At 52.0% G+C, this 24,846-nt stretch overlaps 1 protein-coding gene across 3 annotated transcripts in view; it reads right to left on the reverse strand.

Annotated features, from left to right (window-relative positions):
* lrrk2 (leucine-rich repeat kinase 2) overlaps positions 1 to 24,846 on the reverse strand; it is a 280,959-nt gene that overhangs the window by 152,453 nt on the left and 103,660 nt on the right. For all 3 annotated transcript variants that reach the window (XM_072471650.1, XM_072471648.1, XM_072471647.1), the window contains one exon: positions 13,072 to 13,199. In XM_072471650.1, coding sequence (XP_072327751.1) covers positions 13,072 to 13,199 — 128 coding nt within the window. The remainder of the gene's footprint in view (positions 1 to 13,071; positions 13,200 to 24,846) is intronic.

A 24,846-nucleotide genomic window follows, 5' to 3' on the forward strand; every position in this document is an offset into this window, starting at 1 on the left:
CAGTAACCCCATCTAACCTTTTGGATACTAAGGGCAATTTAGCATGGCCAATCCGCCTAACCTGCACTTCTTTGGACTGTCACCTCTACATCTGTGCAGCGGTACTGCAATGTTCTTTATTGGGCATTTATGGCATGGAGCTGGAGGGAGGGCACCAGGCTGTTCAAAAATACAATTTAAATGATTTCAATATACTCCCAATCATAAAACTAAAGCACTTAAATGTGTTTACATACAGCAAATTAAAGATCAGGACCTACACACTGGATTGAAGATGAGAGCTAAAATGTTCAGAAAAATTTATATTTTTAATTTGCTTAAAAAACATTAACTTAATAAATCTACTAACTAATCACCGAGGAGGTGAATTGCTTTGTGAAGAAGCATGGACTGGAGTAGATGTTATTGATCACATCAGATTGTTCGTTTTTATGATGTGTTTTGCTATTTTCGTGCCCTTTTTATGGATTTGTGGTTCTTTTGTTTTTTTGTTTTTACTGCATGGATGGAAATGTTTAGGGATAGGGTGTGGGTGTACGTTTTGTTATTCTCTTCCCTGAAATGTCTGATATTAAATATGGGTTTGGACTGGGGAGAAAGCTGCGGGTGGTTACAGGGGTGGGGAAGATGATGGAGATGTTTCAAAAGTTTGGTTCCTTCTCAGGATATAGATTGAACATGACAAGAGTAACGTTTCTCTGGTGAACCCTCCAGGGAAGGCAGCTGATCTGGAGAGGCGACCATTTTGGCTGGCCAGGACTAGCTTTAGGTACCTAATAATAATCTTTGTCACAAGTAGGCTTACATTAACACTGCAATGAAGTTACTATGAAAAGCCCCTAGTCGCCACATTCCGGCACCTGTTCGGGCACACAGAGGGAGAATACAGAATGTCCAAATTACCAGACAACACTTCTTTCGAGGGTTGTGGGAGGAAACTGGAGCACCTGGCGGAAACCCACACAGACACAGGGAGAACGTGCAGACTCCGCACAGACAGTGACCCAAGCCAGGAATCGAACCTGGGACCTGGTGTTGTGAAGCAACAGTGCTAACCACTGTGCAACTGTGCCGCCCATATGGGAATAAAGGTGGCTCACGACTGGGCCCCGTTACATAAGTTGAACCTGGCCAGTCTGGTACAGGGGGTGAAGGTGGATTTGAAGAGATGGGACGCACTCCCATTGTCCTTGGCGGGGAGGGTTCAGACGGTTAAGATGAACATTCTTCCACGATTCTTGTTTGTGTTTCAATGTCTCCCAGTCCTTCTTTCTAAATTTTTTTTAAATTAGGGTTAACAAGTTAATTTTGACTCCTGTTTGGGCGGTACGGGGGTTGGGGGGTGGGGGGGGGGGGGGGGGGGGGGGGGTTAGCATTACCTAACTTGTTGTATTATTACTGGGCAGCAAATATTGAGAAATTGCAGGGGTGGGTTATTGATCAGGGTCTGTTTGGGGGCGGATGGGGAAGGCTTCGACTTAGAGGGCACTTGTTTGCATCACCTGAACTCAGTCACAGTGGCAAACAGATAAAGGCTTAATTTCAGAGTCAGGGAGATGAAAGAGCAAGATGAAATTATCTAAAAAGTGATCATGAGTCAACAGATGGTGAGCTGGAGAAGTTGAAATGGTCTTTCCTGGGGCAAAATTCTCCGTTATCGGCGGAAAGTCCGCCGATCGGCGCACAAAACGGCGCAAATCCGACTTGCGTCACGTCGGAAAAATGGGTCGATAGTCTCCGGCCCGAAATGGGCTAACAGCGACGTAACGGGATCCGCGCTTGCGCAGTGGTTCACGCCGTGCAGCGTCATACGCGCTGCACGGCGTGACGGCTCATAAGGCCGCGCTGCTCCCCCCCACCCGACCGGAACACCCGACCGCAACACCCGACTGGATGGCTGGCCGTCGCTCAGCTCCGAGGTTCGAGTCACGCGATGTGGAGGCGCTCCTGGACGCGGTGGAGCAGAGGAGGGACGCCCTGTATCCCGGGCACGGCCGCAGAGTTGCCCCATGCCACAGCCGGCGTCTGTGGAGGGAAGTGGCAGAGGCCGTCACCGCTGTGGCCCTGACACCACGGACAGGCACCCAGTGCCACAAGAAGGTGAACGACCTCGTCAGAGCAGGCAGGGTGAGCCTCCCCCATATCCCCCCCTCCCCATATCCCCCCTCCCCCATATCCCCCCCTCCCCCATATCCCCCATATCCCCCCCCATATCCCCCCCTCCCCCATATCCCCCCTCTCCCATATCCCCATATCCCCCCTCCCCCATATCCCCCTCCCCATATCCCCCCTCCCCATATCCCCCCCTCCCCATATCCCCCCTCCCCCATATCCCCCATATCCCCCCCTCCCCCATATCCCCCCTCCCCCATATCACCCCCTCCCCGATATCCCCCATATCCCCCCCTCCCCCATATCCCCCCCTCCCCCATATCCCCCCCCATATCCCCCCTCCCCATATCCCCAAGTGAATTCAGCCCTAACCTTAACCTCTGCAATGCACGCGCAACCGATGGCGTGCATTCATATACCTGCCTAACACTGCTGCCTTTTACCCCTGCCCCCCCCCCCCCACAGGAGAAGCGCGCACACAACAATAGGGAGCATGTGAGGACTGGAGGAGGGCCCGCTGATGAGAGGCCACTGACCGTACACGAGGAAAGGGCCCTGGAACTGGCTGGCGGACCTGAGGACCGGGAGGTTGCTGATGCAGAGGTCGGGGGCGTACTAGCGAGTGAGCCACCGACAGCCCGTCCCCATATCCCCCCCTCCCCTATATCCCCCTCCCCCGTATCACCTGATCACTGCCTGATGTCTAACCATGCATGCTTCATTGTATATCGCAGGACCAAACGTCCAGGCACCCATCCCCGCAGATGCAGACCGCCCGCAGGATGCCCCTCGGAGACCACGGGAGATGGAGAGACCCGCACCCTCCAGCATGCGACGCCCGCAGGATGACCCTCGCACACCACGGGAGACGGAGAGACCTGGAGCAACAGGGAGACGACACCCCCGTCACGTGCGGGAGCGACCACCCAGCGACGAGGGGGGCAGCCACAGGCCCCCGTCACATCCGAGCCAGGACACCACTACCCAGGACACCACTACCCAGGACACCACTACCCAGGAGACCACTACCCAGGACACCCCTACCCGGGACAGCACTACCCAGGACACCCCTACCCGGGACAGCACTACCCAGGAAGACGAAATACCGGACAGTGACTCAGAGTGGATGGGTGGAGACGAACCCCCACCCCAAAGTGCCATGGACTCAGAGTGGGACGAAGAGCACGACACAACGCCACTGCTGTCACCAACACCCTCCACCATCGCAGAAACACTCACCACGGTTGGGCACTTTAGTGATGAGGCGTCTGGTACACTCACTGGTGCGCACAACACAGCCGTCCCGGTACAGTAGGTGGAGGTAGGAGCAGCAGAGGGACCGGGCGGTCGGAGGGCAGCCCAGCCCAAGCGAACATCTGCCGCCCAGATGGATCCCGGGTTCCTGCAGTTACCACACCCACACATAGATCCGATGCAACCACCGACCCGGAGACGAGCGAAGAGGGTGACGGGCGGCTTGCGGCGGCTGCGGTCGCAGATGGAGGAGTCCACCCGCGTCCAGGAGCTGGGAGTGGTGCCGGTCATGCGTGCCACCCAGGCTGACACCGCACGGGTGGCGTCCGCGGTGGAGGCAATGGGTGCGACGGTGTCAGACATGGGGAACGGTTTGCGAGGCCTGGGGCCTTCCGTGCAGGCGGCGTCTGTGGCCCAGGAAATGGCTGCCCTCTCACAGGAGGCCATGAGCCAGTGCCAGCGCCAGATGGCAGAGGCGCTCAACGCCATAGCCCAGTCTCTGCAGGCCATGGCCCAGTCTCAGCAGGCCATGGCCCAGTCTCTGCAGGCCATCGCTGAGGGCATCGGCGCCAGTGGCCATGTGCGAGCCGGCGTCGCACTGTCACAGACTGGGTTTGCCAACCCCCTGGGCTCCATGGCTGCAAACCTGCAGACCCCTGTCGATACCAGCACGGGCCTCCAGGACTGGCAGCGCCAGATGTCGGGGGGGCGTCGGATGGCCAGTCCGTTCGCATCCCCCACCCATGTAGAGGCCTGGGGGCCATCGGGCACCCCGAGGGAGGAGGAGGTGGTGTGGTCCGTCCCGGCTCCCTCTGTAGGGGAGGTCCCGGTACACCGCGACACCTCGGACTCCCCCCCCTTCCGTCCCAGGTGCATCGGGTGGGCAACGGGCAGGACAGGCTGGCAGCTCGCCATCCCAGTCGCCCGGGCCGCAGCCTGGCCCATCTAGGCCAGGACGCCCCAGGAAACGGCCGCCAAAGGGATCCAGTGTCAGAGGGCAGGAATCACAGGAGTCCACCTCCAGTTCTGCTGTACCGTCTGGGGAACCACGTAGACGTAGTCAAAGGGCCCGTAAGGCCAAACAATTAGACACTGAGTAAGTTGGCACGGGTGCAGGGCACAGATGAGTTTTAGGGGCTAGGGCACGTGCATGAACTCCTTTGGTTATTAAAGTCAATGTTACACCTACCGAAGCTGCCTTTGTGCTCTGTCCAAAGTGTGCGGGGGTGTCATGTACGTTGAGCGCAAGTGTGTGTGTGAGGGGTGGTCTTACCTCAGCCCCAGGTGAGTCTGCCCCCTTCCCCCTGGGCCGCCATCAACATCCCCCGGGCAGAGGACGGGACCGTGCGCTGCAGTGTCACAGCCGCATGCAGGGATGGTCCGGGTGGATGGTGGTACTGTGGCCATGGGTCAGACATAGTCCAACGATGTAGAGCCAGGAGCTCATCGCAGGGCGGGTTGTCATCATCCTCCATGGCCTGCGATAGACATGCGTCCACCCGCAACTGTGTGAGCCCGGCCCGTTGTGCCGCAGGTGGATCGGCAATGGGGGGGGTGGTGTGCATGCGGGTGGGGTGGGTGGGGTTGGGGAGGGGGTTGAGGGTGCTGGGTGGGTGGATGGGTGGGGGGTGTGGCTGGTCGGCTGTTGCCATGGTGTGCGGTCTGTGGCCATACTACCCGATTCCCACGCCCATCTAGTCAGTGAAGCGGGCGTCTATCAGTCTGTCCCGTGTCCGCTGGGCCAGCCGGTAACGGTGGACAGCCACCCGCCTGTGTCTACCCCGTCTGCCCTGACCATTGCCCCCATCCCCCTCACCTCGGGAGGACTGGGCCTCTTCCTGCTGCTCCTCCACTCCGCCCTCCTCTGCCTGCGGCACACCGCCCCTCTGCTGGGCTATGTTGTGCAGGACGCAGCACACCACAATGATGCGGCCGACCCTATCTGACCGATACTGGAGGGCGCCCCCAGAGAGGTCCAGGCACCTGAAACGCATCTTCAGCACACCAAAGCACCTCTCGATCACTCCCCTTGTCGCTACATGGGCATCATTGTAGCGGTTCTCCGCCTCATTGCGTGGCCTCCGTATAGTCGTCATCAGCCACGATCGCAATGGGTAGCCCCTGTCGCCCAGCAACCAGCCCCTCAGCCGGGGATGGCGTCCCTCGTACATGCCGGGGATGGATGACCGCGACAACACGAATGAGTCGTGTACACTGCCTGGGTGACGGGCGCAGACGTGCAGGATCATCATGCGGTGGTCGCAGACCACCTGTACGTTCATCGAATAGGTCCCCTTCCTATTAGTGAACACGGCCCTGTTATCTGCAGGTGGCCGCACGGCGACGTGCATCCCATCGATCGCGCCCTGGACCATGGGGAACACGGCAACGGCAGAGACGCCCACGGCCCGGGCATCTTGGCTGGCCCGGTCCACGGGGAAGCGGATGTAGCGGTGCGCCATGGCATATAGGGCATCTGTCACTGCCCGGATGCACCGGTGCACCGATGTCTGCGATATGCCAGACAGGTCCCCACTCGGTGCCTGGAATGACCCCGTTGCATAAAAGTTCAGGGCCTCCGTAACCTTGACGGACACGGGGAGAGGGTGTCCCCCGCCAGTGCCACGCGGTGACAGGTGTGCCAGCAGGTGGCAGATGTGTGCCACGGTTTCCCGGCTCATCCGGAGTCTCCCCCTGCATTCCCGGTCCGTGAGGTCCTGGTATGACTGCCGGGGCCGGTACACACGGGGCGCCCTCGGGTGCCTCCGTTGCCGTGGGGCCGCGACGTCCTCCTCCCCCTCCTCGTCCTGTCGGTCAGGTGTCCCTCCAGCCTGGGCGGCTGCCGCCTGCCCCTGTGCGGCAGCCTGCGCCACCTCTCTGGCACGCTCCTCCTCCTCATCCAGGGCAACATAGACATGAGCGGCTGCCACCACGGCGGCCAACATCGCTGGATGATCTGAAAACATGACGGCCTGGTGGGGGGGGAGGGGAACGACGACATGTCATCATTGCCCATATCCCCTCCTCCCCCCAGCCAGATGGCATGGACCGCATGGGTCCAACTGTTGGAGGCTGGCACCTGGCCAGGTGGACCAACTCACTTGCCCTCCCATCCCCCTCCTCGGCACGGACCCCCCCCCAACCTCCACCCCAGCACGGACCCCCCCCAACCTCCACCCCGGCACGGCACGGAACCCCCCACAACCTCCACCCCGGCACGGCACGGACCCCCCCCCAACCTCCACCCCAGCACGGACCCCCCCCCAACCTCCACCCCGGCACGGACCCCCCCCCAACCTCCACCCCGGCACGGCACGGACCCCCCCCCCAACCTCCACCCCGGCGCGGCACGGACCCCCCCCAACCTCCACCCCAGCATGGACCCCCCCCCCAACCTCCACCCCGGCACGGACCCCCCCCCAACCTCCACCCCAGCACGGACCCCCCACCCCCAACCCCCAACCTCCACCCCGGCACGGCATGGACCCCCGCCCAACCTCCACCCCAGCACGGACCCCCCCCCCAACCTCCACCCCGTCACGGACCCCCCCCCCAACCTCCACTCCAGCACGGACCCCCCCCCAACCTCCACCCCAGCACAGACCCCCCCCCAACCCCCAACCTCCACCCCAGCACGGCACGGACCCCCCCAACCTCCACCCCAGCACGGACCCCCCCCCCAACCTCCACCCCGGCACGGAGCCCCCCAACCTCCACCCCAGCACGGACCCCCCCCCAACCTCCACCCCAGCACGGACCCCCCCCCCAAACCCCCAACCTCCACCCCGGCACGGCACGGACCCCCCCCCAACCTCCACCCCAGCACGGACCCCCCCCCCAACCTCCACCCCGGCACGGCACAGACCCACCCCCCAACCTCCACCCTGGCACGGCACAGACCCACCCCCCAACCTCCACCCCGGCACGGCACGGACCCCCCCCAACCTCCACCCCAGCACGGACCCCCCCCAACCTCCACCCCGGCACGGACCCCCCCCCAACCTCCACCTCAGCACGGACCCCCCCCCCCAACCTCCACCCCAGCACGGACCCCCCCCCCAACCCCCACCTCCACCCCGGCACGGCACGGACCCCCCCCAACCTCCACCCCAGCACGGACCCCCCCCCAACCTCCACCCCGGCACGGACCCCCCCCAACCTCCACCCCAGCACGGACCCCCCCCCCAACCTCCACCCCAGCACAGATCCCCCCCCAACCCCCAACCTCCACCCCGGCACGGACCCCCCCCAACCTCCACCCCAGCACGGACCCCCCCCCCAACCTCCACCCCGGCACGGACCCCCCCAACCTCCACCCCAGCACGGACCCCCCCCCAACCTCCACCCCAGCACGGACCCCCCCCCCAACCCCCAACCTCCACCCCGGCACGGCACGGACCCCCCCCAACCTCTACCCCAGCACGGACCCCCCCCCAACCTCCACCCCAGCACAGACCCCACCCCCAACCCCCAACCTCCACCCCGGCACGGCACGGACCCCCCCAACCTCCACCCCAGCACGGACCCCCCCCAACCTCCACCCCGGCACGGACCCCCCCCCAACCTCCACCCCAGCACGGATCCCCCCCAACCTCCACCCCAGCACGGACCCCCCCCCCAACCCCCAACCTCCACCCCGGCACGGCACGGACCCCCCCCCAACCTCCACCCCAGCACGGACCCCCCCCCAACCTCCACCCCGGCACGGACCCCCCCAACCTCCACCCCAGCATGGACCCCCCCCAACCTCCACCCCGGCACGGCACGGACCCCCCCCCCCAACCTCCACCCCGGCACGGACCCCCCCCAACCTCCACCCCATCACGGACCCCCCCCCAACCTCCACCCCAGCACGGCACGGACCCCCCCCCAACCTCCACCCCGGCACGGCACAGACCCCCCCCCAACCTCCACCCCAGCACGGACACCCCCCCCCAACCTCCACCCTAGCACGGACCCCCCCCCAACCCCCAACCTCCACCCCGGCACGGCACGGACCCCCCCCCCAACCTCCACCCCGGCACGGACCCCCTCCCGGCACTCCCCCGGAGCCCAGCCTACTCTAACCACCCCCCCCCCCCGCCGCACACACACACACACACAACCCGAGACACACCTCTCCTCACGCAATCAGACTGCGGCCACGCCATTGCCTGCCCAGAGCCAACCCCCCAGGCCGTCACTCACCTCCACGCTGGTCGGCGTGACCCTGGAGCACTGGGTCACGCCGATGAAAAGGAGGTTTGATTCACGTCGACGTGAACGGTCATCACGTCGACGGGACTTCTGCCCATCCGGAAGGGAGAATATCGGCAGGCCGAAAATCGGCTGCCTTGCGCAGACCCGTGACATTCTCCGCGGCAGCGGCGCCATTAACGCCCCGCCGACCTTTCTCCCTTCGGAGACTTCGGCAACCGGCGGGGGCGGGATTCACGGCGGCCAACGGCCATTCCCCGACCCTCTGGGGGGTCGGAGAATGACGCCCCTTATTTCTACTTTGTAGTGACGACAATACTGATTGGAGTATATAATGTCAAAACCTAGCAACAGCTATTTTTTGCCCAATGTTACTTCATATAACCGTTCATTAAATTATGTAAAACAACTGAAGATAATGTTGATGCATTTGATAAACTGAAGCTCTGCAGTCTTGAAGCAGACCTCTCAGAAGCAATTTTACACAGATGTTGAAGTGATTTAAAATGGGACAGAAAAGGTAAATCCAAAGCTGCACTTATGCCCAGGTAGCAGGATCAGGTGCCATTTGTTGAGGATTATGAAGAGCAAATTTAGAACAGATGTCAGGAAGTGTCTCTTCTCATAAAGAGTAATCAGCTGCCCGGAAAGATAATTAAGGCCAGAACACTGCATTAATTTAAGAAACAGCTGGATATTATAATGGAAGGATGATGCAATGAGATCTGATGGCCCTCAGGGCCTTCTTCATCTAAACCAATTTGTTATCTTGTAAACATCAACACCAACCCTAAAAATAGCTGAGACAATCATTTTTTTAAGCAGCTGAGCAGCATAGAGCAACTGGCTCTAGCTGCCGATACGGGCCGTGGCCATGCATGCGCATGGCGGCAGCCTGCAGCGGCCGCACCGTGCAATATGGCGCCGGCCGCACATGGACCCGGCCAGCAAAATAGTGCCCCCCTTTTGGCAGGCTTGCGAGCCCTGGACCACCCTTCAACAGTGCCCCCAGCCCCTGACAAAGTCCCCCCTGCCCGCATATCATCCCTCTCCCGCCTATGGTGGAGCTTGACTGAGTCCGCAGCCGCCATGCCGAGTTCCCGACGGGTGAGACCATGAGAGACCCATGCCGTCGGAAACTCGGCCGGATGGGGGCAGAGCATTAGGTGGTGGGCCTCAGGCAACGTTCTGAGGCTGTGGATATAGCGCGTGGCGTACTCTGTGAGTATGCTGCTTTGGAGGGGGCAGAACATTGCAAAAGCGGCGCTGCCCCCAATTTAGTCGGAATCGGGTATTCTCCGGCCAGCAGGTGCACCAGAGCCCTCCAGGGGCATCGGAGGCCACGGAACGAGGTAAGCAGCTGGTGCCTTCACCTCTGATGTGTATCCTGGGGATATACTTATCTAGAGTAGAGTAACGAAGGCAAAGCACATTGAGGATCACGGAGGGCATGGGGGGTGGGGGTAAGGAGTGCAGTGTGCACAGGGCGGAGGGAGGGAGGGTGGGGATAGTGTGGCAGCAACATCGGGATAGTGGGGAACTGGTGTATACTTGAACACAGAACATTAAAATACCCTCAACACAACCAGTATGACGCCTGTGGCTCTTTGTTGGGCAATGCGGGCCCACCACCAATCCCATGTCACATCCCCCCAGACCCCCCCCCCACCACTCGATAGGACTGACCACATGTATCCGGCCTTGGACTTGTTCCCGGGACTGGGGCCGATCCCCTGTGTAGCAATTAGGCCCTATTTGTGCTAAAATGACTGATTGCAGGCATGATGGGAAGTTTTGGGCCAATTTGAAATGAGGCACATTCAAGGATCATTAGACGAACGACGTATTTAAAGGAGAGTTTGCAATGCACAGATCAAAAGTTTGCGAAATGCAAAGCAGAGACTGAGCTGACACCTTTGACCACAATGTCTGCAATATGAAACCATTCGACAGTTCGAAATAGAACACAAATTCTAAGGCGCAGGTCAGAAGAGTATAAGAACCAACTACAAAGGCTTTTTGCTTCAGCAAAGACCTAGGACCAACCTCGTACATGCAGCACCCTTGAGTGAAGGCTCAGAGAGCAGAACAGACCTCCGAGACAAACTTGGCCATTTTAGTTTAAAGGGAAAATATCTACTTAAGTCTGAAGCTGTGAGTCTTGAGGCAAATTGTGATCAGTTGTATAGCATAAGATTTTAATACATGGTGTATTTGATGCAAGTATAGTGAATAAATCGTGTTGAATCATAAATTCAGCATAGATTATTTGATACGTGACTGTTTAACCTCTTGTCAGAATACAGAGCCTAAGGGTCAACACCTGGGTGTTCAGAGGTTGACTGCTGCATCCGTGATGCTACTTCCTACAGTGTTCAGGAACAGTGTTCAGGCATCAAGGTGTGTGATGGGGATGCTAGGCAATAAGCCCCACATGCTAGATGGCCCAACCACCCACAGGGATCCATTTGGAATGTGTGAAGTTCTCACATAACCCCGATTGCCAATTTGCTATCAGCAATAGGCTTCAGCCGCACAGCCAGAGGCCTCCGCGATCAGTGGGAGTTGTGGGCGGTCTGTGGGGCAGACAGGCAGGGGCTGGGTCGCCCCTGGTACTGGAACACACAGTCCATGGGTTGGCATTGCAGACCCACAATCCATCCGCCGTACGTCCACCCTCCCCACCCCGCCATCCCCCATGGCTGCACCCGCAGCTGGCTCCCCCTTTCAGTGCCCCCGGGCTCATTGCCTGTGAGCGAAGATGGCTGCTCACCTCCTTGGCTCCCCACAGCAGCCCATCCGCCACGTTCACGTTTTTCAAAAGTAATATTAATCGGCGCCAGCGTGACCACTTCCCGGGAGGCCGGTGAATGACGGGAGGCCATGGGCTATGGGGTGGCTCCCATTACTTATATGGAAATAGGGCTTAAGTGGTGATAATTGGTTTCTCGCCACGCTACAGCAAGTTCCCGATTTCGCCTACAGGAGCAGGCCGGCTGCATCGCAAACGGTTTGATGCCCACTGTGGCTCTCCTTTTCTGCCTCTCCCGCTATTCACCCGCCTTGTTTCACTCGAGCGAGAACGCAACTAGGCCAGAGAATCGCCCCAATTTGGATTTAGTAAAACCAACACTTCTGCAAAACACAATGTGACACAGGCTATAAAAGTACAATGCCCTTGGCGTTCAATTCCATGTTGCTGTATGTCAGCATAATGTGCAAAAACACTAAATGGTTGTCACAAAGTGGCTCCTGATTCACTCTATGCTTAAGTCCCAATAAATAAGCAGAACAGAAAACTCATTGAAACACAAAATTAGCCATTAATTGGAAACTTTTACAGCTGCTAGGTCAGTTTTGGGACCTGTGCCGGCTAACGCAATAGAGAGATAATAGAGGAAATTAGGTTCACGATTTCTTGAATATTTCAGATAACCAAGTGCAAAATGTGAATATGGTTAAAATGAATACAGAGAATGATTGAGGTTTTGGTGCAGAAGGCATGGTGAAAATACTGAGGCAGTGAAATCTGTCAACAAACATTGTTGCACTCAGCACACAAGAAAATGATTTGCAATGGTTATGCACGACCCGCAATAACAGTTTTGATAGTCCTGCACATGAAAGATTAAATCACTTTTCTGTTTTGGGAATAAGATAAAAAGCCGAAGTCTGAATTCCTATGTTCCTGCCGCCTAATCATTTGCTGGGTCTGTCAGAAGTGCAGTGTCACTTCACACAAGGCAATAAATGATGGCCCAGCCAGCAATGTCCACATCCTGTAAATTAATTTTAGAAAACCTCTCGCTGGCTCGCTCACCTGTGGAGTCGTGTGAATCGCACGGTGCGAGCTCAGGAACCTAGTTTTAATATATTAGCATGTCATTAGCGAGCACCCCCTCCAGACCTTCACCTCTCATGGAATCTTGACGACGTCACGCCCGCGACATATACACCAAACCTAACCAGACGTGAGGCAGTCGAGTGGATCCCTCTGGGGATATAACCTCCAGGGGAAGAGGGACATCCCTGGCACAGATTGGCAAACGGGCTGGCACTGCCAGGGAACCCTAGTGGGAGCCCCATGGCAGGGTGCATATGTGTGTGGTGGGTAGGGTGGGGGGGAAAATCGGCTGACAATGACTGTCAGTGGTGGTGGTGGTGGTGGGGGGGGGGGGGGGCTGGGGGGGGGGGGGGGGGGGGAGGAGCCCCGAGCCGTCTGAGATGTGTCCTGTGTACCATTTGTCTGCAGCGCTGGTCACCTTTTTAAGATAGCGCCCCCAGCTGTTTGAAGCCGGTTCCTGGTTCTAAGAGACCCCGCCTCGCCAACGTGATGACGTTAACCATGCCCACTCACTATTTATTTTTTATCTCAAGAGGTTCAAGATTCCATGAGAAATCCTGTCAATTCCATCGGCGGGAACACTCCGTTTTTCTCGCCGAGACTTTGCCATTTTTTGGTAAAATTACACCCATGTTATATAGACCACAGATTTGTTCTGATCTTACCTTATTCATACCATCAAGAATCAACCCATGAAACCCATCTGGCAAACACTGTTTTTTAATCGCTTTCTGCATTGATTCCAACTCGTTCGTATCTTGCTCTGGATCCACCATGCCCTCTTTCAGAGTAACTTTGGACACAAGGTAGTAAAACAAATATATCCAATTAGGAGCAGTTCAGAATAACTTAAAATAAAACAAAATGAAATGAGAAAAAAAAAACATTTGACTCATCAAGATGTAACGAATACAGGATTTTAGATATCTTGGATTATAAACATTTGACAATTTAAGGGTTAAAAGGTCGGGTTAGACTGTTTGACTGCAGTAGTCATGTTTTTAAAATTATCTTGTTTTGCAAGACCATCGTAAAAGTCTGGCTAATGCACTGTTTGTTTACTCTGGAGAATCCCTGAGGAGTTAATTTGTTTTCAGCCTGAAGAGTTAATTTGTTGTCAGCTTGGCAAGGTGATGGAACTAAGGTATTCGGGTATATTGAGAAAGCTTTTGAGTTGAGTTCTGATCTGGCTACCCTTTAGACCACAAGTATAGCCTTTTGCTCCCACAGTAGGATAGTAAAAAAGATTAATAGTGTTTAACATCATGCTGACTTGTCACAGGACAAGGGGGAAGCAATACAAACCAGTTTAAACAACTTTTTGAAGACATCCAACCCGAGTCTGCAGAGGTTCTAACAGGAGCCAAATCTGTTCCGGAAAGCAAGGATTACTCGAGGATGGATTGAGAGCTGTATGTTTTTCCTTTCTTGTTATTTAATTGAGAATAGAGATAGTATTTACTGTATTTAGCAATATTGTTTAAGAGGTAATTGTAAGCTATTTTTGGATGTGATGTTAAAGAGTTTAATACTGTGTTAATAACAAAGTTTTGCCTTAAATATAAATCCCAATTTTTTTCATGCAATCACTCCTGGAGCGAAGTATTCTATCTGCACAGTCTTACAAAATAATCTAAAATATTGGGATTTCATTGCAGTATCCTAATCATGTTGGGGCCTGGTCTGGGATCGTGCAACATTTACTATCCTGGACTTCACACACTTAATGTCCTGATGAAAAGTTCTGCATAAATATTCCGCAATTAATAAAGATGATCCAGATTATCCATCCATTCGCCTACATGGTTTAATCTTTGAATTTTACAACTTTAACCCAATCAGTGTCACAAAGCCATCAGGTCTCATAGTATTTGATATTTCAGTACACCCTTCAGAATAATGACAATATCTAGTTAGTTTGCAACTACCAACCCACAACTACCCTTTCCTCTTTATTTACACTTATAGAAATCTTCTTTACTTCGCAGAATTGATTTTGTTTTTAATATTTTCCATATTTTTCCCACTCTGTCGGTATCTAAAGTTCATCAAAGTGAAAAACTCTTATTTTGCCCAATAATTTTTTTAAATGTTAATTCTTTCATATGATGTAGCTGGAGGGTGCAGCATTTGCTGTCCACCCCTAATTGCCATCTGCAACTGAGAGGCTTGTTAGGCGTTTTCAGAGGGCGGTTAAGAGTCAACCACTTTGCTATGGGTCAGGAAGTCACATGTCGGCCAGATGAGGTAAGGACGGCAGGTTTCTTTCCCTAAAGGACATAAGTGAACCAATTGGGATTTTAACGGCAATTCATGAGAGCCTCATGGTCACCGTTACTGCGACTACAATGCGACTAGCTTTCAATTCCAGATTTGTTTATTACATTGAATTGAAATTTCACCAGCTACCATTGTGAGGTTTGAACTCGCACCCCAAAGCATTGGGCTAGACCGCTGGTGTGCGAGTCTAGTGGCATTTCCACTGTGCCACAATCACTTAAATTAATCATTAATGTTAACAGAATACATATGTCAGCTGTTTCCTACATTGTAGTGTCACTAGCGGTACACAAATACACAGATTCAGGCCAGAGAAGTCTAGACTGGGGATCCAACGGATAAGAGGGTTCAGAAATAGGTCCCTTAGTTTGCTGGCAATCTCTACTGTTTACAAACTTATCCTTTGAATTTTAGAGTTCTTTCAAGGTCAGCTTCTCAAATGAAGCATTTGCCAAGAATGCCGTCAACATTACAATTTGTTGCACTGCCAAAATAAAATGTGATCCTTTCAACTTGAATTGAGATTTGCGCGTGTGCATACATAAAGAGAGACTGATGTCTAGTTTTTCTACTCTGAACATAGATATGTTGATCCCCGCGCTACTCCTCGTCATTAACAGCATTTTGAAGTCTGTTCTTCGTGTTAATACTGCAGCAGTTTCCATTCATAGGCCAGTATAGAAGCTGGTAGTTGGTCACTGGGCTAGACACACTGAGCAACAGTTAATGAATTAAAATTGAGATCACGATTTTTCTGAATCTACAACAATGGAAAGGTGATGAAGAACTTTTAATAATGCAGCATTTCAAAATGAAGCTATTTTAATGAACTTGATACTGACCACCACTACAATATATCTCATTCCTAATTTAACTAGTAATCTTTTTAAATAAGTAGTGTTGCCAATTCAAGCTATCTTATGATTGAAGATTTCAAGCATCTTTCAAGTATTGGGCAGATCTTGTGAATTAGCAAGTGCACTGTTACATAACCTTTTAGAAACTTTGAGATTAAATGTGACAGTACTAGGCAAAAATCACTAAAGTTACTAAAGTTATGCCCCACCTTTAAAATCACAGCTATTGTGTGAATTCACCATTCAAAGTGTTACTTCACCATGGCTTCCCAGATTAGTACTGCGATAGTACTACAGGGATTATTATGTTATAGTTTGAGCTTCCTCAGCTCTTTGCCTGATAGGACAATAAGAAATAGAAACAGGAGTAGGCCGTTTGGCCCCTCGAGCCTGTTCCACCATTCAATAGGGCCATGGCTGATCCGATATTCCTCACGTCCTGCTCTTTCCCTGTAACCCTTGATTCCCTGATCAAGAGTCTATCTATTTCAACTTTAAATATACACAAAGACTCTGCCACCTCAGCAATCTGTGGCAAGAAGTTCCAAACACTCAAAACCATGAGAGAAGAGAGTTTGTGTAGGGAGTCGGGATTGAAGGCGCTAGCAACAGCGCCGCTCCCGATGGCCCCGGGAAAATACTCAGAGAGTCCGGTAATAATAGCTTCATTGAGAATTTTGAGACAGTTTCACCAACACTTAGGGTTGGGGGCAGGGTCAAGGGAAATGCCGATTCGGGGAAACCACAGATTTGAGCCAAGGAAGTGGGACGGAAATTTTCGGAAATGGGAGAAGGGGATTAAGACACTAAAAGATTTGTTTCTTGGGAATCAGTTTGCAAGATTGAAGGAGCTGGAAGCAATGTATGGGCTTGAGCAGGGGGAAAAGTTTAGATACATGCAGGTTCGAGATTTTGCCAGAAAGGAGATACAGAGCTTCCCGCTGGAGTCTGCCTCCACATTGCTGGATGAGATGGTGACGACAAGGGGACTGGAGAAGGGGGTAGTGTCGGCGGTTTGCTGGGCTATTTTGAAAGAGGAGAAGGCACCACTGGAAGGGATCAAAGCAAAGTGGGAGGAAGAGTTGGGAGAGGGTATGGAGGAGGGGCTCTAGTGTGAGGTGCTCCGGAGAGTGAACGCCTCCACCTCGTGTGCGAGGTTGGGGCTGATACAGCTGAAGGTGGTATATAGAGCACACCTCACAAGGGCGATGACGAGTCGGCTTTTTAAAGGAGTAGAAGATGTGTGTGAACGTTGCAGGGGGGCCCCGCAAATCATGTTCATATGTTTTGGTCCTGTCCAAAGCTGGAGGATTACTGGAAGGAGGTTTTTAGGATAATCTCTAAAGTGGTGCACGGGAAACTGGACCCGGGCCCTCGGGAGGCCATATTCGGGGTGTCGGACCAACCGGGTTTGGAAACCGGTGCGGAGGCAGATGTTGTAGCCTTCGCCTTGTTGATCGCCCGAAGACTGATCCTGTTGGGATGGAGAACAACCTCTCCACCCTGTGCCCTGGCGTGGTGGGGGGACCTGTTGGAATTCTTGACTCTTGAAAAGGTAAGTTTGAACTGAGGGGAAGGATGGAGTGGTTCTACAATTCATGGGCATTGTTCATTATGCACTTTCAAGAATTGGATAACATCGAACCTTAGTGGGGGGGTGGTTGAGACGGTTGGGGGGAGGGGGACTGTATGTGTTAATGGTGATTATGGGTGATTCCTGATTCCTTTTTGTTATTTGTCTATGGTAACATGCGGGCAGTTGTTTAGGGGTTGGTGGGAGGATGTGATTGTTGGGGGATTGACATTATATTCATTACTGCTTATTGTTTTATCATCTCAGTATTTACCCTGTCAAGCCCCTTAAGAATTCTATATGTTTCATTCTATATGTTTCTCATTCTTCTAAATTCCAATGAGTAGAGACCCAACTTGTTTAACGTTTGCTCACAAGACAATCCCTCCTTATCGGTGATCATACTAGTGAACCTTCTCTGAACTACCTCCAATTAAATAATATCTTTCCTCAAATACTGCTCACAGCACTCCAAATGTGGTCTCACCAGTAACTAGTACAGTTGCAGCAAGACTTCCCTACTCTTATACTCCAAAGCCCTTGAAATAAGGGCCAACATTTCATTAGACTTCCTGATTACCTGCTGTACCTGTGTGCGAGCTTTGTGTGTTTCATACACAAGTAACCCCAAGTCCCTTTCTGTTGTAGCTTTCTGCAGTTTTTCTTCATTTAAATAATACTGTTCTTTTGTTCTCCTTTCCAAAATCAACAACTTACATTTTCCCACATTATATTCCATTTGCCAACATTTGCCCACTTACTTAACCTATCAAAACTCTTTGCAAACTGTTTGTATCCCTCTCGCAACTTGCCTTTCCACCTATTTTTGTGTTGTCTACAAATTTGGCTACAGTACATTCATTTCCTTCCTTCAAGTCATTGATATATATTGTAAACAGTTACAGTCCTTGCACTAATCCCTGTGGAATCCCACTGATTACAGGTCACCAACCTGAAAAAGTACCCTTTATCCTCACCCACAGTTTCCTGCCCATTAGCCGTTTCTTTATGTTCTCTGTAAAAAGACCATTTTCAAAAGGAGACCTGGGTGTTTCATGATCCACGACCTCAGATCTCTTGCTCCTCTTTTAGCTTTCCATTGAGAACTGCTACTGCGACATTAGCTGTTCCAATTGCTTCACTCTCCTCACTTACTCTAACCTACCTCTGACTGGTCAGCAACTCTCAGGGGTGGTATTACCGCTCTATTGTGGTGTTGCGGGAAGTCTGACAGTGTCCAGGTAAGTGCCTGGTTGCCTGGTAATTGTGTCATGGAAATCCTATCGAAACCGCCGGACACCTCCTCCTTCTTCTCCCTGGACCATTATCTCACCACCGACATCAAGCCATTGTTTCAAAGGCTGTCACCTCATCTCCTCTAGAAATTTAACCTCCACGGCCTTCAAACTCATAGCTTCCTACTTTGCACAATGTGTTTCTACCTACTTTCCAAAAGCCACAACAAGGTTGCCCTAGTACCTAATAATTTCAGCCGACTGTTGCCCACCAGAAATGATTTCCTCTTCTCTTGTCTCGATTTTGTCTCCCTTTTTAAAAAATTAAATTACGGGGTGTAGGCGTCACTGGTTAGGCCAGCATTTATTGGCCATCACTAATTGCCCTTCAGAAGATGGCGATGAGCTACCTTCTTGAACCACTGCAATCAATGAAGTGTAGGTACACCCACAGAGCTGTTAGGGAGGGAGTTCCAGGATTTTGCCCAGCAACAGTGAAGAAACTGCAATATATTTCCAAGTCAGGGTGAGTGACTTGGACGGGAACCTCCAGGTGGTGGTGTTCCCAGGTATTTGCTGCTCTTGTCTTTCTAGATAGTAGTGGTCATGTGTTTGGAAGGTACTGTCTGAGGAACCTTGGCGAATCACTGCAGTGCATTTTGTAGATGGTAAACACGGTGGCCACTGTTCATCAGTGGTGGAGGGTTTGAATGTTTGTGGAAGGGGGAACAAGCGAGCTTTGTCCTGGATGGTGTCGAGCCTCTTGATTATTATTTACAAAGTCTTTTCCAAAGCCTGCAATACATAACAGTTTCCAGGCCCGAACAATCTCTTTTGCACCATGGATATCCAATCTCTCTACAACTCCATCCTCCACCAGGATGGCCCAAGGGCTCCAAGCTTCTTCCTTGATCAGAGGCCTAATCGGTCCCCATCCAGCAGCACCCTCCTCCAGCTGACTAAAATCGGTACCACTTCTTGATCTCATCTTGAACTGGAAGTTTAGTTAATTGCAGCTTTTAAACCACAGAATCTCTACAGTGCAGAAGGAAGCCACTTGGTCCATCGAGTCTGCACCAACCCTCCGAAAGAGCACCCTACCTCGGTCCATACCCCCACCCTATCCCCAAAACCCCATAAGCTGCACACTAAGGTACAATTTAGCATGGTCAATCCACTGCCCTGCACATATTCGGAATGTGGGAGGAAGCCGGGGCACCTGGAGGAAATCCATGTAGACATGGGGAGAACATGCAAACTTCTCAGTCACCAAATGCCAGAATCGAACCCGGGTCCCTGGCACTGTGAGGCAGCAATGCTAATCACCATGCCACCCAAATTTCATGAGCCCTGATTCCAATTTCCACCCTTCTCTCACCTTCACATAATTCATCTCTGACTCTTCCCTTGCATCCCTCAATTTTCTGTTTCCATTTCTTGGGTTAAGCTATCTACCAATATCCATTGTAAGCCTATTCCCACATCTACATTGACCACATTTCCTCCCACCTGGCTTCCTGGACTCTCTGTTCCTCAGTTGATGTTGCATGTGCTCTGATGATGTCAACTGCCATACCAGAGCTGCTGATACATCTTCCATTTTCCTCAACTGAGGCTTCCCCCCACATGGCCGGGCTCTTGAACTTCTCCGATCCATTTCTCTGAATTTTTCATTCACCCCTTACCCCTCCCTCCCAGAACCACAACTAACTTCCCTTTATTCTTATATTCCATCTAACCAGCTTCTACATTCAAAACGTCATCCTCCAACATTTGCGCGGTGTCCAGCATGGCACAACAAAAATCATTTACCCCTCTCCTACCCTTTCAGCATTCCGAAGGGACTGTTCCTTCCAAGACACCCTTCTCCATTCCTCAAACACCCCCCACATGCCTTCCCAATGCACCTTTCCATGCAAGCGCTGGAGATGCAACACCTGCAATTTTACCTCCGCCCTTTCCATTGTTCAAGATCCCAAACATTTCTTCCAAGTAAAAGCGATTTACATGTATTTCTTTCAATGTAGTACACTGTATTCAATGCTCATGGTGTATTCACCTGAACACTGGGGAGATCAAAAACAGGTTGCGTAGCCACTTTACAGAACACTTCCATTCAATGAGTAATAATGGCCTTGAACTTCCAGTCACCTGTCATTTTAATTCTTCAATCCACTCCCACTTTGACCTTTGTCCTTCACCTCTTGCATACTTCCAATTAAGCTCAACTTGAATTTGAGGAACTACACATCTACCTTTTCGTTAGGCACTTTTAGAAGCTCCGGATTCAACACTTGAGTTCAACAATTTCAGATCATATCATTTTCCCCCACCACCACCTCTGATTTAGGAAAGCAGTTGTTGGCAATGATTGTGCGTTTCCCATTCACACCTCCTTTAGATCCATCATTGTTCCTTTAACTTATCCCATTACCATTTCATTCTGTGCTGCACGATTCTCCCTTTTTTCATTTATTCTCTGCTACGTTCCACCCTATACAAGAACTTCATGGGCAGAATTCTCCAATCGCCGATGCCGAAATCTCGTTCGCCGATCAGCCGGAGAGTCCATGTCTGCGCCTAAATCAGGGGCGGCACTGCTTTTGCGATGCGCCACCCCTTCAATAACGGCGTACTCAAAGAGTATGCCGCATAATGGGCCGAGTTCCCAACGGCGGGGAACACTTATGGTATTTTTTTCCGTGGACCCCTCGAGGCAGCTGACCGAGGGGGGCTTCGGCAAGGGCTGGGGAACTGGTGGTGGTGGGCCGGGGGGTTACTTGGGGTCATTATTTGGCAAGCCAGGTCCATGCGTGGCCACGGACCCAGCCATTCTCCAGCCGTTTTTGGCATGGGAATCAGGTGTTTTACCCGGCACGGCTGCAAGCCCCCCAACGGTCCTGGAATCAGTGCAGTTGTTGCAACGTTTTTTCTGGCGTAAAACGTCACTGTTCCCACGCACCGGTGTCAGCACTTAGTCTGGAAATCAGAGAATCCAGCCCGTTGTCTTTTTCTCATGTTCCCAGCCCATGTATTTATTTAAAACTTCTAACCTTCTTACAGTTCTGATGAAACAGTTAACATTTCAGAATGGTGATCTACGACTCTCTCTCTACAGATGCTGCAGGAACTGCTGATTATTTCCAAGATTTTCAGTTTTTAATCCAAAACCTGCCTCCTCACGTATGTGAAGAGTGGAATCTTCCGAGATTTTTTCAGTGTCAGTTTCACCGAGAAATCCGGCGTGTAGCTCTCCAGCTGCACAGCGAGTTTTGTCTCCAGATTCTCTGCCACTCTGTGCACAAAGTGGTTTCCGCTGCCATGCTAGTGGGGCGGGGCCTGATAGAGCCAGCAACGCCAGCACCAGAGATCGGGGAGCTCTTTTTTAAGGGCGCCCTGACTTGCGTTGAAAAGAAACTCCCTCCCATGGACAAGGGAGCCCCCTCACAAGCATGGGGAAGACCTCCCCACCACACAGGCACTGGGGCAAACACGCCACACATAAGGAAGATACACCCACAAGCGACACGGCAGTCCCCACCCCCCCGCACAAGCACCAGGGCATCCTACCCCACACATTGGAACCACCCTCCCCCCCCTCCAATTGGGGCTTCTCAGAGGTCCTGCACTGGTACAGTCCCCTGGCACTGTCACCATGGCACTGCCAGGGTGCCAGGGACTGTTTCAGGACACTGTCAATGCATGTCCCTCTCCCCTGAGTGCTATACTCACCTTTGCATCATTGGTGGGTTCCCATCGATTAATTCCCATTTTGCAAACCTTGCTGATGTGGGAATTCCTTACCTGGAGAGAACATATTGCAGAGAAGTCCTTTAAATACATTTTGATTTATTTAAATGCATTTAAACGAGGTCCCCACTCATGATATCACCAGCGAGGGGCGTGGAAACATCATAAAATGAAATCTTGCCAACAAGAACCCAGTTTTCCAATTCTCGCAAGATTTTGTGGCCACATTGCTGTTTATGCTGGATAAAAGCAAATTACTGCGGATGCATCTTTCATTCTCTCACTCCACAGTATAAATATTTCCCACTTTCCGTCTTAGCTTTGATAAAGGGTCACCTGGACTCAAAACATTAGCTCTTTTCTCTCCCGACAGATGCTGCCAGGCCTGCTGAGATTTTCCAGCATTTTCTCTTTGGTTTCTGTTTATGCTGACGGCTAACGCAAGCTCAAAATCACCCCCCATATGTGGGATGGCATGTCCAGGGTTTAATTAACCACTAGTTCTGGTTTCTAATGAACCATAGGTCAATGAGATGTAGCACTTCCAAAAAGCAGAACAGGCCACTTAGCTGAGAAAAGCATATAGACCAAAACTAATTGAACAGAGATTTTTATAGGTTAATAGAAGTTAAGTAATACAGCAAAATAATTAAACTGAAATCCGGTTGAAAGGAGTTAAAATACTATTTCCGAAACTGCACAGAGTTGAAGATTTGTAAATGAAACAGCCTTTGTTGACTTTCACAAAATGATGGTATGTGAACCATGCAAACCTCAGGTCATCCAGATTTCAGGTCTCCAGTTAGAACTAAACCTCCAGCGAAATTCCCCGGTTCTTAAACAAATCACAAGCCTTGGGAGACACCCCACCCCCCCACCCTCCTATGCGGATGATCTCCTCCTGTATATTTCGGACCTACTGGAGGGGATGGGGAGGTCATGCGGATCTTAAGGGAATTTGGCAGTTTCTCGGTGTATAAGTTGAACGTGGGGAAGAGCAAGTTGTTTGTGATCCAGGCTAAAGGACAGGAGAAGAGACTGACTGAGCTGCCCCTGTGGAGGTTAGAGAAGAGCTTTCATTACGTGGGAATACAGGTGGCCCGGAAGTGGGATTTGTTGCATAAGCTTAATCTGACCCGGTTGGTGGAACAAATGGAAGGGGACTTTAAAAGATGGGACATGCTCCTGCTGTCTCTGGCGGGAAGGGTACAGACCGTGAAAATGACACGGTAGGGGATTCTATTATCAGGGGGATAGATAGTATCCTTTGTGAGCAGGATAAAGAGTCCCGCATTGTATGTTGCCTGCCCGGTGCTAGGGTGCGGGACATCTCTGACCAGCTTGAAAGGATACTGGAGAGGGAGGGGGAGGATCCAGTTGTTGTGGTCCATGTCGGTACCAACAACATAGGCAAGTCTAGGAAAGAGGACCTGTTTAGAGATTATAAAGAGCTAGGATTCAAATTAAAAAACAGGTCCTCAAGGGTCATAATCTCCGGATTAGTGCCCGTGCCACGTGCAAATTGGCATAGGGAGGCAAGAATAAGGGAAGTTAACATGTGGCTGAAAGAGTGGTGTGGGAATGAGGGGGTTCCTTTTCATGGGACACTGGCATCAGTTTTGGGACAGGGGGGACCTATGCCGTTGGGATGGTCTCCACCTGAACCGAGCTGGGACCAGTGTTCTGGCGAAAAGAGTAAATAGGGTGGTCAATAGGACTTTAAACTAAAGATGGGGGGGAAGGGAAAGTCAGGGAACCAAGAGGTGAAGTAATCAGCGGGGAGCGTAGCTGCTTAGGAATACAAAAAAACACGAACAGACAAAACTCAAGAGTGGTTACGATTGTCCCCATCCCACAAAATATGACACAGTGTATGGAAAGGCTCAGTAAACCAAGGTCCACCACACTAAGAAAACAAAAAGGGACGGTCAATAGAGAATTAAAGGTGCTATATTTAAATGCGCGCAGTGTACGGAACAAGGTAGATGAGCTTGTGGCCCAGATTGTGACTGGCAGGTATGATGTGGTAGGCATCACAGAGACATGGTTGCAGGGGGTTCAGGACTGGCATTTAAACATCCAGGGATTTACAACCTCTCGAAAAGACAGAGAGGTGGGCAGAGGGGGCGGGGTTGCCTTGTTAATTAGGAATGAAATTAAATCAATAGCACTAAACGACATAGGGTCAGATGATGTGGAGTCTGTGTGGGTAGAGTTGAGGAACCACAAAGGCAAAAAAATCATAATGGGAGTTATGTACAGGCCTCCTAACAGTGGTCAGGACCGGGGGCACAAAATGCACCATGAAATAGAAAGTGCATGTCAGAAAGGCAAGGTCACAGTGATCATGGGAGACTTCAATATGCAGGTGGACTGGGTAAATAATGCTGCCAGTGGACCCAAGGAAAGGGAAATCATTGAATGTTTACAGGAGGGCTTTTTGGAACAGCTTGTGATGGAGCCCACGAGGGAACAGGCCATTCTGGACTTAGTGTTATGTAATGAGCCAGACTTGATTAAAGATCTTAAAGTAAGGGAGCACCTAGGAGGCAGTGATCATAATATGATCGAATTCAATCTCCAATTTGAAAGAAAGAAGGTAGAATCAGATGTAAAGGTGTTACAGTTAAATAAAGATAACTACAGGGGCATGAGGGAGGAACTGACGAAAATCGACTGGGAGCAGAGCCTAGTGGGAAAGACAGTAGAACAGCAATGGCAGGAGTTTCTGGGAGTAATTGAGGA

The sequence above is a fragment of the Scyliorhinus torazame genome, chromosome 13 (genome assembly GCF_047496885.1).
Source record: "Scyliorhinus torazame isolate Kashiwa2021f chromosome 13, sScyTor2.1, whole genome shotgun sequence".
In the NCBI taxonomy this organism is placed as follows: domain Eukaryota; kingdom Metazoa; phylum Chordata; class Chondrichthyes; order Carcharhiniformes; family Scyliorhinidae; genus Scyliorhinus; species Scyliorhinus torazame.